The sequence below is a fragment of the Astyanax mexicanus genome, chromosome 25, assembly GCF_023375975.1.
Source record: "Astyanax mexicanus isolate ESR-SI-001 chromosome 25, AstMex3_surface, whole genome shotgun sequence".
Classification (NCBI taxonomy): domain Eukaryota; kingdom Metazoa; phylum Chordata; class Actinopteri; order Characiformes; family Acestrorhamphidae; genus Astyanax; species Astyanax mexicanus.
This window is the reverse complement of record NC_064432.1, coordinates 23591795-23603521: the sequence shown is the minus strand read 5'-3', so window position 1 is coordinate 23603521 and position 11727 is coordinate 23591795. Positions and strand designations below refer to the sequence as shown.

Sequence of the window (11727 nt, the reverse complement as noted above, 5' to 3'; positions counted from 1 at the left end):
GTGTGTATCATATAGCTGCTGATTGCTCCTTTTGTTTTTGTTTGTAGACCATAATCAGCCATATTCAGCTCTGCATAGCTACATTCAGAATCAGCTTTATGCCTCTTAATGGACTGATAAAGTAAAAAGAAATCATATCTATCACTATCAGGCTGCTCCTGAGGAGCACTGGTAATGTACAGTTACTACCCAATGTACTAATTTGGATTTAAAGCCAGCCAATGTAACGAACATTTCTCTAACTACAGTAAAGAAGTTCATTCACTTACACCCTGACTGCTGTCATTCCTGCACTGTAAACCCATACACTGTTTGAACTCAAACGATTTAAGTCTGTTTTACATAAAATTGGATATTTATAAACAATACTCAACTACTTTGAGTTAGTTGAACATTTGTGGGCATATATACATTCAAACTGAGATCTTTGAGTTAAACCAACTTATAATAACTGAGTTTAGTCTTTTCTATTGGCTTCTGTCACAATCTATTTGCATACTGGGTGTGTCCAACAGTTTCTGACTAACACTCAGCATCAGTGTGTAGTGATTCTCCCAAAAGCAAACCGGCTGCCATAATAAAGTTAAGTAAACTCAATTTATATTCGATCTTACAGTATCAACTGCGTCTTTCAAAGTCAATTGCTGAGTACATCTGTAGAGGCATGCCTATCAGTCAGTGGTCTCTCACCAGGAGGTACACTACCCTAAAGCAGCCTCTCAGAGGGAAGTGGGAAGACCCAAAGTTATATTTTTATATTAATCTGCTGTAGTCATCATTGGATTCCAAACAGAACTTGGATTATTTGCTGAAGACAATATATTTCCAGTCCGTTGGAGTCCAGGTATCTAGTTGAGGACTTCACTGCAAACAAAGGTGACAGTGGCTATCCGTCGGATGGCATGCATGGTGGGCAATTTGTCGAAATTACCCTTCTGCTTCTCTTAGTCCAATGACTTGCACCCTATCAAAGTCTGTTAACTGGGAAAAATGTCTTTGAATGCATTGTAGAGGCATGTCCATCAGTCAGTGATCTCACCAGGAGGTACACTACCCTAAAGCAGCCTCTTAGAGGGCAGTGGGAAGACCCAATGTTATATATTTCATAGTAATCTGATTTATGCATCATTGGATTCCAAACAGAACTTAGATTCATTGCTGAAGACAATACAGTTCCAGTCCATAGGAGTCCAAGAATCTTGTTTTAGGACCACTGCAAGCAAAGGTGACAGTGGCCATCTGACAGATGGCTTACATGGTAGGCAAATTGTCGAAATTACCCTTCTGCTTCTCTCAGTCCAACGATTTGCCCCCTTTCAGAGTCTAGCAACTGGGTAAAATGTATTTGAATGCATTGTAGAGGTATATCTATCAGTCAGTGATTTCTCACCAGGAGGAACACTACCCAAAAGTAGCCTCTGAAGGCTTTTATAGTCCTTTTTTTAGGGCAGTGGGAGAAACCCTCGCCCAATATTCAATGTTCTATCCGATAGTCTGTTAGTGTGTGCTACTGTGATCTGAGATGTTCTAAAAGTGAAAGTGTGCACACTAACTCTTGTTTCCTCTCAGCTGATTGTAATCAGCCACAGTTTCGGTTATGTTTATGCAGAATTCTGCATGTTGTAGCTACAGCACATGTAAAAATAAACTGTGATAAGATGTTCACCACTGGATGGATGTCCCTCTGTCTGATTATCTAAGGAATAGGAACTTCTGCCCAGTAAAATGAGTCACAGCTATAAAGGTCAAGGGTTTAGATTCCTTTTATTACAGATGTGTGTTAGAGCACAGAAAAGATCCTGGGAAATGAAACTATTGATGTGTTTTGTAAGAGTGAAAACACACACTCAGCAGACGCCCCAGAGAGCATGCAAATAATACACACTGCACAAGGAAGTAATTATCCTGCAGCTTCAGAATAAACGAAACTCTGGAGATAAAACCCAGAGCCAGGAAAGTGAAAGAAAGAGAGAGAGAGAGAGAGAGAGAGAGAGAGAGAAAGCAGAGGAACACACCAGACAACAATCAGAAGGTAAATCTTTTACTTTAAATACACACACATATAGACATAATGTAGATATAGATATAAAGCTTTATATGTATGAACATAATGATTGTATATATAAATGAATACAATAAGTTTGTTGGGGAAAATTGCAGGTGTCTATCTATCTATCTATCTATCTATCTATCTATCTGTATGTCTGCAGGTACATCTCAAGAAATAGAATATCATTGAAAAGTTACTTTATTTCAGTAACTCAGTTGAAAATTTGAAGCCTTTTTTCTTTATTCTAACCTTTATTTTATCTTTTATTGTTGATGTTTATGGCTTACAGCCAAACAGGAAAATGAAAAATGAAATCCGCATCTCCAAACACTCCATTGACTTTCTTTGGACTTGGACTTCATAAAACACAGTGGATCAACACCAGCAGATGACATGTCTCTCCAAACCATCACTGATTAGTGGAAACTTCACACTAGACCTCGAGCAGCTTGGACTGTGTGTCTCTCCACTCTTCCTCCAGACTCTGCTCCCTTGATTTACTTTAAATGAAATGTAAAATTTACTGATGATCAGTGATGATGTGTTTGGAGAGACATGTCTCAACATCTGCTGGTGTTGGTGCACTGTTATATCACGTCTAAAGTCCCGGAAAACATCTTGTGATCTATGATAGTGAGTTTCTGTTGGCAGGGTGTGATTCAGGTTGGGTAAGATTGGTTGGTTGGTTGCTAAGCATTTTTATTAAAAACCCTGCCTATCGCCCCTGGCCTTTCTTCTCACACTGTAAGCTGAGCTTAAATAAACCACACCCTGCTGTCTACACACACAGATACAGATACAGCAGACCTTCATCCACCTCAGACATGGCCATGGCCTCCTTCAGATCGTCCACACCTGCCGACGCTTCTCTGCCGGACGTACCCGTGTCCGTCTCCCAGTTCCTCAAGTGTCCCATCTGCTTAGACAAGATGGCCGACCCAGTCACGACCACCTGCGGACACACCTTCTGCAAGCCCTGCCTGGATCGCCACCTGTCCCTGAGCGACCTGTCGTGCCCTCTGTGTAAAAAGTACCTGCTGGCGACTCCGAGTGTGAACATCATCCTGAAGGCTCTGCTGGAGGAGTACGAGAAAGCCCAGAAGCCACGTCCTGAAGACTTGCTGGCGGCTCCAGGTGAGGTGGCTTGTGAAATCTGCCCTGAGAACCGAAAGCGCAGAGCGGAGAAGTCCTGCCTGATGTGCCTGCTGTCGTTCTGCGGCAGTCACCTGAAGAGACACCAGAACAAGCTGCGGCTGAAGGGCCACAAGCTGGTGGCGCCGGTGGAGAAGCTGGACGACTGGGCCTGCCTGACTCACGGACGTCCCCTGGAACTCTACTGGGCCAAGGAGGACAAGTGCATCTGCAGCCTGTGTGTAGACGAAGCGACGGACGTGGTATCTGTGGAAACAGAAAGGGACAGGAGGGAGGTAAGCAACCAAAATCAAAGATGCGTCAGTTGTCCTTTAATACCTTGCAGTGCCCTAAGTACTATTAGTTGTACTTAAAACATATTGAGAAATGTCTGTATGCTGTAAATATGTAAATATACTAACAAATGTATGTAAATTTATTAAAAGTACATTAATATTATGCTTTCATCAAATGTTTACCTTATTAAAAGTACAATATAGTGTATTTAAGAAAATAGACTACTATTAAGTACCCTTTTACTTTAATGTGATTCAATATACTTCTGAAATACTTCTAAAATATTTCCAAATACACTTTTGTACATTTTTAGCAAAGTGTGTTAAAAAAAAACAACTGTTACAGTAATTCACCTAAAGTACAATGTATCATGTAACTTTTTACAAAGTAAATTAAATTACTACTACTAATAAAAAAGTGTAAAATAAATTTGTAACACACTAAAAATGGTAGTACAGTATATTAAAATATATTTTTATATCCAACGAAGTATACTAGAAGTGTGCTACTTACAAAAGACAGGAACAAGAAGCATGTTTGTACTTATATATACACTACTCATATGTACTCATATATACCATAGAATTAATGTTAAATATACGTCACATATATTTAACATTAATTCTTAGTACATTTCTAATATACCCGGTGTATAATAAAAAGTGCTAAATTTGTAATATGCTTTAAATGTATTATAGTTTTATTGTAAACATATGTAAAATATGTTTACAGTAAACATACATGAAGTAGTATATTTAAATGTTACTTCAGTATATTTAAAATAGTTATATTTTAGTGCAGTTAAGTACACCTAGCACAATTTAAGTAAGACTTTTGTACTATTTTTATACAATTAAAGTTTAATAAGTACAAAAAGTTGTTCCATTTTAGCACCCTTTAAATATACTGATTAATAATAACATAGCTACAAGAACACTTTAGTGCACTATAGCATATTAATGCTTAATATACTTTTATCTACTTTTTCACTAGGGTTTTGAGTTTTAGTAACTTGCAGTTAGATTTTTTGTGTTTTTGCATAAATATGACCTAAAACATCATCAGATAAAAACTAAAAATAGATAAAGAGAACCCAGTTCAACAAATGAGACAAAATATATTATTCTTGCTTGTTTATTTATTGAGGAAATTGACCCAATAATACATATCGGTAAGTGACAAAAGTAAGTGAAACTTTGCTTTAAGTATCTGGTGAGGTTTCCTTCCTTTCCAGCAATAAGTGCAGCTAAAGTTTCTGTGTGTGTGTACAGGTAGAGCTGGGTGGTATTATAAAAGAGCTGGAGGAGAGGATCCAGCAGAGGGAGGAGAAGGTGAAGGACCTGCAGCACTCGGCTGAGAACTGTCTGGTACGTCTCCTTTAACATCGTTCATATAGTGGTCCTGGTGGTCTTCCACCGCTTCAATCATCTTTCGCTGTAGATTCAGGAGGCTGGAACTACTCTCTCTATAAATTACAGAATTTATCATCACTGTTACACAAACAAATAAAATCTGCAGTGGTTTTGGCATTATTGCAGGTATGGTGTTATTAGCTTAGTGAAATTAACCCATTAAAAATATTAAAAACGATTATATAAAAGTCTATTTTATGTTTACTTAGTTGTCCTCATTAAAAATCATTATATATGAAGCACAAAAACTGTCAATAATTTTATTCTACTGCACATATCTGAGAATTCTTCAAAATCTAAACATCTAATAAACCTTCCTATTATCTTTGGCAATTGTTTAAAACCATTCAGTTTTTAGGATTTTAAAGGTGAAAAACTGATTTACAGACTTTTCCCACAACAGTTTACAGTATATCAGTGTATAAATGGTGAAATCTCCGCAGGCTCTGATAGAGAGAGAGGAGGAGGAGATAAAGGAGGTGTTTGATGGAGTGAGGAAGGTGGTGGCGAAGGCGGAGGAGGAGGCGCTCAGCCCTTTGATTGACAGGAGGCGGGAGGTGGAGCGGGAGATGGAGAGGTTTAAAGAAGAGCTGCAGGAGGAGATCAGCACCTTCAGCCAGACCATCAGTGACCTTACCAAGATCTCCCAGGAAGAAGATAACCTGCTCTTCCTGCAGGTAAAGCTTTATATCAATAGAGAATGTTATTATTAGCTTTTAAAAGCTGCTATAAATAGATATTCCATGTATTTCACTATTATAAAATTGTCTTGTAAAATTATACAGCACATTTTGGGAAAAAAGCAGTGTTTTCTTTTATTTTAATTTAAACTTTATAAAAAAATTATAGTTAAAGTATAGGTTAGACCAGCTGTTTATTTTTTTATTCTGTACTCTGTGTAGGTTGCACTGTGTACAAATGATTTGACAGGATTAACTGGATTTTTTTTGTGCATTACATTCTTTTGGCATTTTGGATTTTTTGGCAATTTGTACTGTTTTAAATTTCTAAAAACCAACTAAGATTATCCAAATTGGATTGTTGTATAACTGATAAAACTGTCAAAAATTGATTTAACCCTTTATGGTGTTGCCTTCGAACAGCAAACCACTTTTTAGATTATTACACTGTCTTTTATTATTTTTTATTATTATATATATTTCATTTACATTCACTGAATAAAACATTGATTTTTAATTTGTAGCTAAATATAAACATACTAAAGAGGGTTAATATGACTGGCAGTCTGGGGTTTGGTGTATTCAGCTCTATTGACAGTAGATTTCTGATGTTTTCCACTTTCTGCTTTCTAAACAGTGTTGGGAGTAACGGCGTTAAAACTAACGGCGTTACTAACGCCGTTACTTTTTTCAGTAACGAGTAATCTAACTAATTACTATGACTGTAACTATAACGCCGTTACCATTTCCGACACCCCGTTACTGCACGTTACTTTAGCAGCTCTATGAACTTTTTTTTTTATTTCGCTTTGCCCTGGTTAACCCCTCCTCTGTCCGGTGAACTTGAGCTTCTGGCCGCTGTGCCTGTGGTTTGGCGTGGTGAAGTGAGGCACAATTGTGACGATTTGCGTGCTCTAATCAATTCAGTGATTGCCGTGGACAACCCAAGTTCCGAATTAAGGACGTTAAGCTCTTTTTAGCTGCTCCGGTTTTTGTGGTGCTGCTGCTTTCTCTTTTAGAGCTTAGATTCTCTGCCCGAACCCGACCTGACCTGAGGACCGACCCGAAATCAGGCTCCTATTTTTATTTTATATAAAGCTCTGGTGTGATAATCACAATGTTGCTAAGTAACCAATTATTATTGTTCACTAAAGCGAACGAAATAGCGAAAATTGAAAGTGAAAAACATTTGTGTTAACTGAATCTAATAAAAACGGTAATTAAAAGGAAAAACATAACTATCTCGAACTGTATTTTGTGTTTATAAAACTAACTAAAACGAACTGAAATTACTGATAGAATACCCTCATTTTTGTGTTTAATTTATTTATAAGCGCTGTTGTACAGCGGAGTTGTACAGCGGGAGTTGTTGTGCCGAGCGCGCGGCACTCGTGGTCCGTTAGTTCTTGTGTAAAGCGCTCGCGCTAGCAAGCCCACCCTAAAATGAACAGAAAAAATAAAAACAAAATAAAATTAAACTATAATAAAAATGAAAACTGTAATCACGTAGCTCTGGGCGCACGTGAACGCCTCCGCGACTTGCAGCATTGTGTGTAGCTGTTCTTAAAAATCATTTAAATTAAATAATAGTTCTATGCTTCTATGTTACAGTGTTAATTAACATAGTTCTGATTATATTTCGCTCATTCAATCAGCCCGAAAACAGACAGTTTATGGGGCGGATCGGGTCAGGCTCATAATGACAGTTTATGGTTCGGGCTTGGGCAGAATGTGCACGGGCTCCGGCTGGGTCGGATTTTTTGGGCACGATCTAAGCTCTATTCTCTTTTGGTGAAGCTGTTATATTAATACCATTTTAACGGGCATTAAATTGTTGTTTTTGTCCATTATTTTGTTTTATATATACATATTTCTTTTGAGTGTGGCTTGGTTTGTTAAATTTCATCCCCAGACGCGTTTTTCCGCTTTTTTCAGTATTACAAGTTTTAGTAATTTTCTTTGGTTGTGTGGAGAATTTCGTTTTATTTTTTTGAAATTCGTTAGATTATATTTTTGTCAACATTTTGGGTTTATTTTCGTTTGTTATTTTTTGTTATTTTTCTAATAATAATAGTAAATGCATAATTGATTTCCTTTTTTTGACGGGCGAATAATAAAAAGTAATGTGATAGTTACTTTTACTGGTAACTAATTACTTTTATAGTGGAGTAACTCCGTTAGTAACTCAGTTACTTTTTTGGAGAAGTAACGAGTAACTATAACTAATTACTTTTTCAAAGTAACGTGCCCAACACTGTTTCTAAATTTCAGTTAATCTCGAGTTTCTATTGGTTTCTGTACTCATTCTATTCATGTTTCTCAGCTATTTTAATGTGTTTATATTTATCTCTTCAGAATTACCCATCTGTTCCAGTATCAGACAGTGGGAAAGACTGGACTGATGTTACTGTAGATACAGATCTGACCTTCGGCACCATGAAGAACATACACACGTCCATGATGGTGGACATCGAGACTGAGCTGGAGAAGCTGTGCTGTGTTGGTGAGGAAAACAAACTTCTCTTTTTAATTTCATTCAATTTAATGAGAATCTGGGAGTCCGTGTGAGAGTCTGGTAGAGTCTGAGCAAGAGTCTGTGTGATTCTGTGTAAGTCTGAGAGTCTGTGAGATTCTGGGAAAGTCTGTGTAAATCTGTGGAAGTCTGGTTGAGTCTGTGCGAGAGTCTGTGAGAAACTGAGAGTCTCTGAATGAGTCTGTGTGAATCTGAATGATGTTGCGTGAGATTCTGTGAGAGACTGTACGAGTCTGAGAGAACCCATGAGATTGATCACACCTTTATTTCTCCTTTTCTCTGTAGAAATCGAGAGGATTAAGAAGTTTGAAGGTAAGCAGAACAACTCATTTCAGCACTAATCGTACAAAGTCGTGTTACTGCAGTATGACAGTTGATCGTGAAGTGTTACGTGTATACGTTGGGATGTTATCTTGTGAGTAATGTTGGTGGGTGGTTGAATACTGGCCAGTGTTTTCATGGCAACCATGAGTTGTAGTCCATTGCCTTTGTGGGGAAACCTTTTCCTATAGAGTGTGAGGTCTAGAAGCTCTAGAAGGTATAGAATGTCTAATTATTTCCTACCTAATAGTAATCCACTGCTTCTGATCTGGCTTCACTGCTTTCAGAAGGTAGATCTCCAAAAGAACATCTGAACACCACTAATACTTGCCGTTGCTCTTAGAAACATGCATGATTTGTGTTCTGTTTTTTTTTTTTCAGTGGATGTAACTCTGGACCCGGACACTGCTAACCCCCAGCTGATGGTGTCTGAAGACGCCAAAGAGGTCCGAAGCTCAGGAGATAAGCAGGACGTCCCTGAACACCCGGACAGGTTCGACGTCTTTGGCAGCATCTTGGGTCAGAACCGGCTGACGGACGGCAGGGCCTTCTGGGTGGTGGACGTCGGAGACAAGCAAGGCTGGGACATCGGGTTGGCAAGACAGGATGCCAACAGGAAGGGGGCGCTGTCCATCAAACCTAGCCAAGGCTACTGGGCCATCGTGCTCTATAACGGAGATAAGTACGCTGCTCTGGAGGACCCGCCCACCCCGCTGTCCCTCCAAGAGAAGCCCCAGAGGGTGGGCGTGTTTGTGGACTACCTGGAGGGGCTGGTCTCCTTCTACGACGCTGACGCCAAGAGTCACATTTACTCGTTTACTGACTGCGTTTTTAACGAAGCGATCCGCCCGTACTTCAGCCCTCATTTCAACCAGGGAGACAAAAACTCAAGCCCATTGGTCATTTGCCCTGTCAATCACAGTGACTGATATTAATACTCTATGGTTAAGGTCTTTTAATATATATGTGTATAAAATATACACTATATTGTATAGTCATCCAGTAGCTGTAGTGCTGTATGATCCAGACAAGAGACTTTTTTAATTTTCTTATCTTATTAAAGACTTTATTACTGCACTTCTTCACCTGTCTGACATCTAATTCTTCTCTTCTCTGCTGAAACTGAGACTTAATCCTTAATCATGTTAAGCTAAAGAGCTAAAGGCTAAAGCTGCTGTTTCCATGTGGGTCAGCCAGACGTCTTTCTGTAGCAGTTTTCTCCAGTGTCTTAGAGACTTTGTAAATATATATTTTTTATATATTCTAGCTTTATTTTCTTCACTTTTTTTCTTTAAAAGCCCTGTCAGTTTACTGCTAACCTTGGTACAAAATCCAGTGAATTAAACGGTACAATTTCAGGTTATTCTCCGGACCTGAAAAGCTTAAATAAGTACATGTTCTAAAACATTTGATTGGTAACTGCAGATAAAAATATGTACCATAACTATACAAATCGTCTGAACCCGAATTGCATGGATTATTGTGAATAATTTATTTCTTTATTGATTAAAAGTTGAATATGGGATTTAAAGATCTGACTAATAGCACATCTAATCAATAATAATCAATAAGATATTGCTGATTTATCCTTAGAATAATTATATTAGAAGCTTCACAGGTGATATCACTGGGCGTAGGTCACATGGTTTATAATATATATGTAGTGTAGTTTTATATTAGTGGGAACAGATCAGAGTTGATCATCAGGATATTTAATTTAATTTTTGAACACACTTTCTAATTTCAAAAAGTATATCTGTACACATCTGTATGTGTCTCTTCTTTATATATATTTTTTTTGACAAAATGAAAATCTAATTAAACTATATAATAATCATTTCTGAATCAGTTTCTCTGATTTTGCTATTTCTAGGTTTATGTTTGAGTAAAATGAACATTGTTGTTTTATTCTATAAACTACAGACAACAATTTGTTTGGAATTCCAACAAAATATCATTTAGAGCATTTATTTACAGAAAATGAGAAATGGCTGAAATAACAAAAAAAAAGTTGCAGAGCTTTCAGACCTCAAATAATGCAAAGAAAACACGTTCATATTCATAAAGTTTTAAGAGTTCAGAAATCAATATCTGATTAAATAACACTGGTTTTTAATCACAGTTTTCGTGCATCTTGCCATCATGTTCTCCTCCTCCACCAGTCTTACACACTGCTTTTGGATAACTTTATGCTGCTTTACTCCTGGTGCAAAAATTCAAGCAGTTCAGTTTGTGATCATCCATCTTCCTCAATTTTGTAAAATCAAAGAAACTCATCATTTTTAAGTCTTTTATTTTCTTTTTTTTAGAGCTGTATCTCTCTTCTTTTTAGTTTTAGTTTCCTCAGTTAAAAACATTAATTTTTTAATTTTTGCTTTTCGAAATCTAATGATATGATTTTATAAAAAGTTATATAGTTATATAGTATATAGTATTATATAGTTTAGGTGCAGTCTGGAGAAATATCTGAGTGAGTATGATTTCTATTGGCAGGTGATCTGAGTGGTGATGCTATGAGAGAAGCAAAAAAACTGGATTAAAGTGACATTTTGTTCACTTTTTTAAAAATATTTGTACTATTCTGATCTGAAGTGAACTTTAGTCTTCATAAACAGATTATATAAGTCAGCGTGTGAGATCTGTGTGTGTGTGTGTGGGCGGAGTCAGCTCTGATTACTTTTGATATTCTTTTGCCAGGGAAAGAAATGTGAAGTGCACCTGTTAATCCGTTATATAAACACCCCTATCACAGCTCACCTTCATACAAAATACATCTGTTTATTCTACAGTACAGGGGATTAAAATCTCTTATTCTGCTTCCCACAGAACACTTTTTTTAGATATTTGAAGAAAACAGTTTTTATTCAAATTATAGCAAACTAACTCTACTGATCTCAAATAAACTGAATAATCTGTTTAGGCAAATTTTACAAATTGTAGTTGAAACCTTGGCTACATTCCCATTACCAGGCTGAAGTGAATCAAATCTGATTTTTTTGCTCAATTTGTCTCAAATCTGATTTTTTCATGGCAGTATTATAATTGTACTGTAACCATATTTAAACCATATTTAGTTATTTACACTTTATTCAGAGCTGTTTTGATACTTAGATTGTCCACAGGAGGGCAGCACTGTTATTTACTATATAAATCAGAGCTGCTGTAATACTGAGTTTATCCACAGGAGGGCAGCACTATTATTTACTTTATAAATAAGAAATGCTGTAATACTGTGTTTATCCACAGGAGGGCAGCACTAATATTTACTACATAAATCAGAGCTGCTGTAATACTGAGTTTATC

The 11727-nt window shown here is 37.1% G+C and overlaps 1 protein-coding gene across 1 annotated transcript; it reads left to right on the top strand.

The window, feature by feature from the left end:
* The first annotated feature begins 439 nt into the window (after positions 1-439).
* Positions 440-10261, top strand: LOC103045226 (E3 ubiquitin-protein ligase TRIM21-like). The gene is made up of 7 exons (XM_049472430.1): positions 440-2032; positions 2841-3477; positions 4750-4845; positions 5334-5567; positions 7926-8073; positions 8389-8415; positions 8806-10261. The coding sequence occupies exons 2-7, from the start codon at positions 2875-2877 to the stop codon at positions 9351-9353; spliced, it is 1656 nt and encodes a 551-aa protein (XP_049328387.1). The 5' UTR covers positions 440-2032; positions 2841-2874; the 3' UTR covers positions 9354-10261.
* The last annotated feature ends 1466 nt before the right edge of the window (positions 10262-11727 follow it).

Coding starts and splice junctions, on each gene's coding strand:
- LOC103045226 (XM_049472430.1), top strand. CDS start 2,875: ATGGCCATGGCCTCCTTCAGATCGTCCACACCTGCCGACGCTTCTCTG. Junction 4,846..5,333: donor ACTCGGCTGAGAACTGTCTG/GTACGTCTCCTT, acceptor AAATCTCCGCAG/GCTCTGATAGAGAGAGAGGA. Junction 5,568..7,925: donor ATAACCTGCTCTTCCTGCAG/GTAAAGCTTTAT, acceptor TTATCTCTTCAG/AATTACCCATCTGTTCCAGT.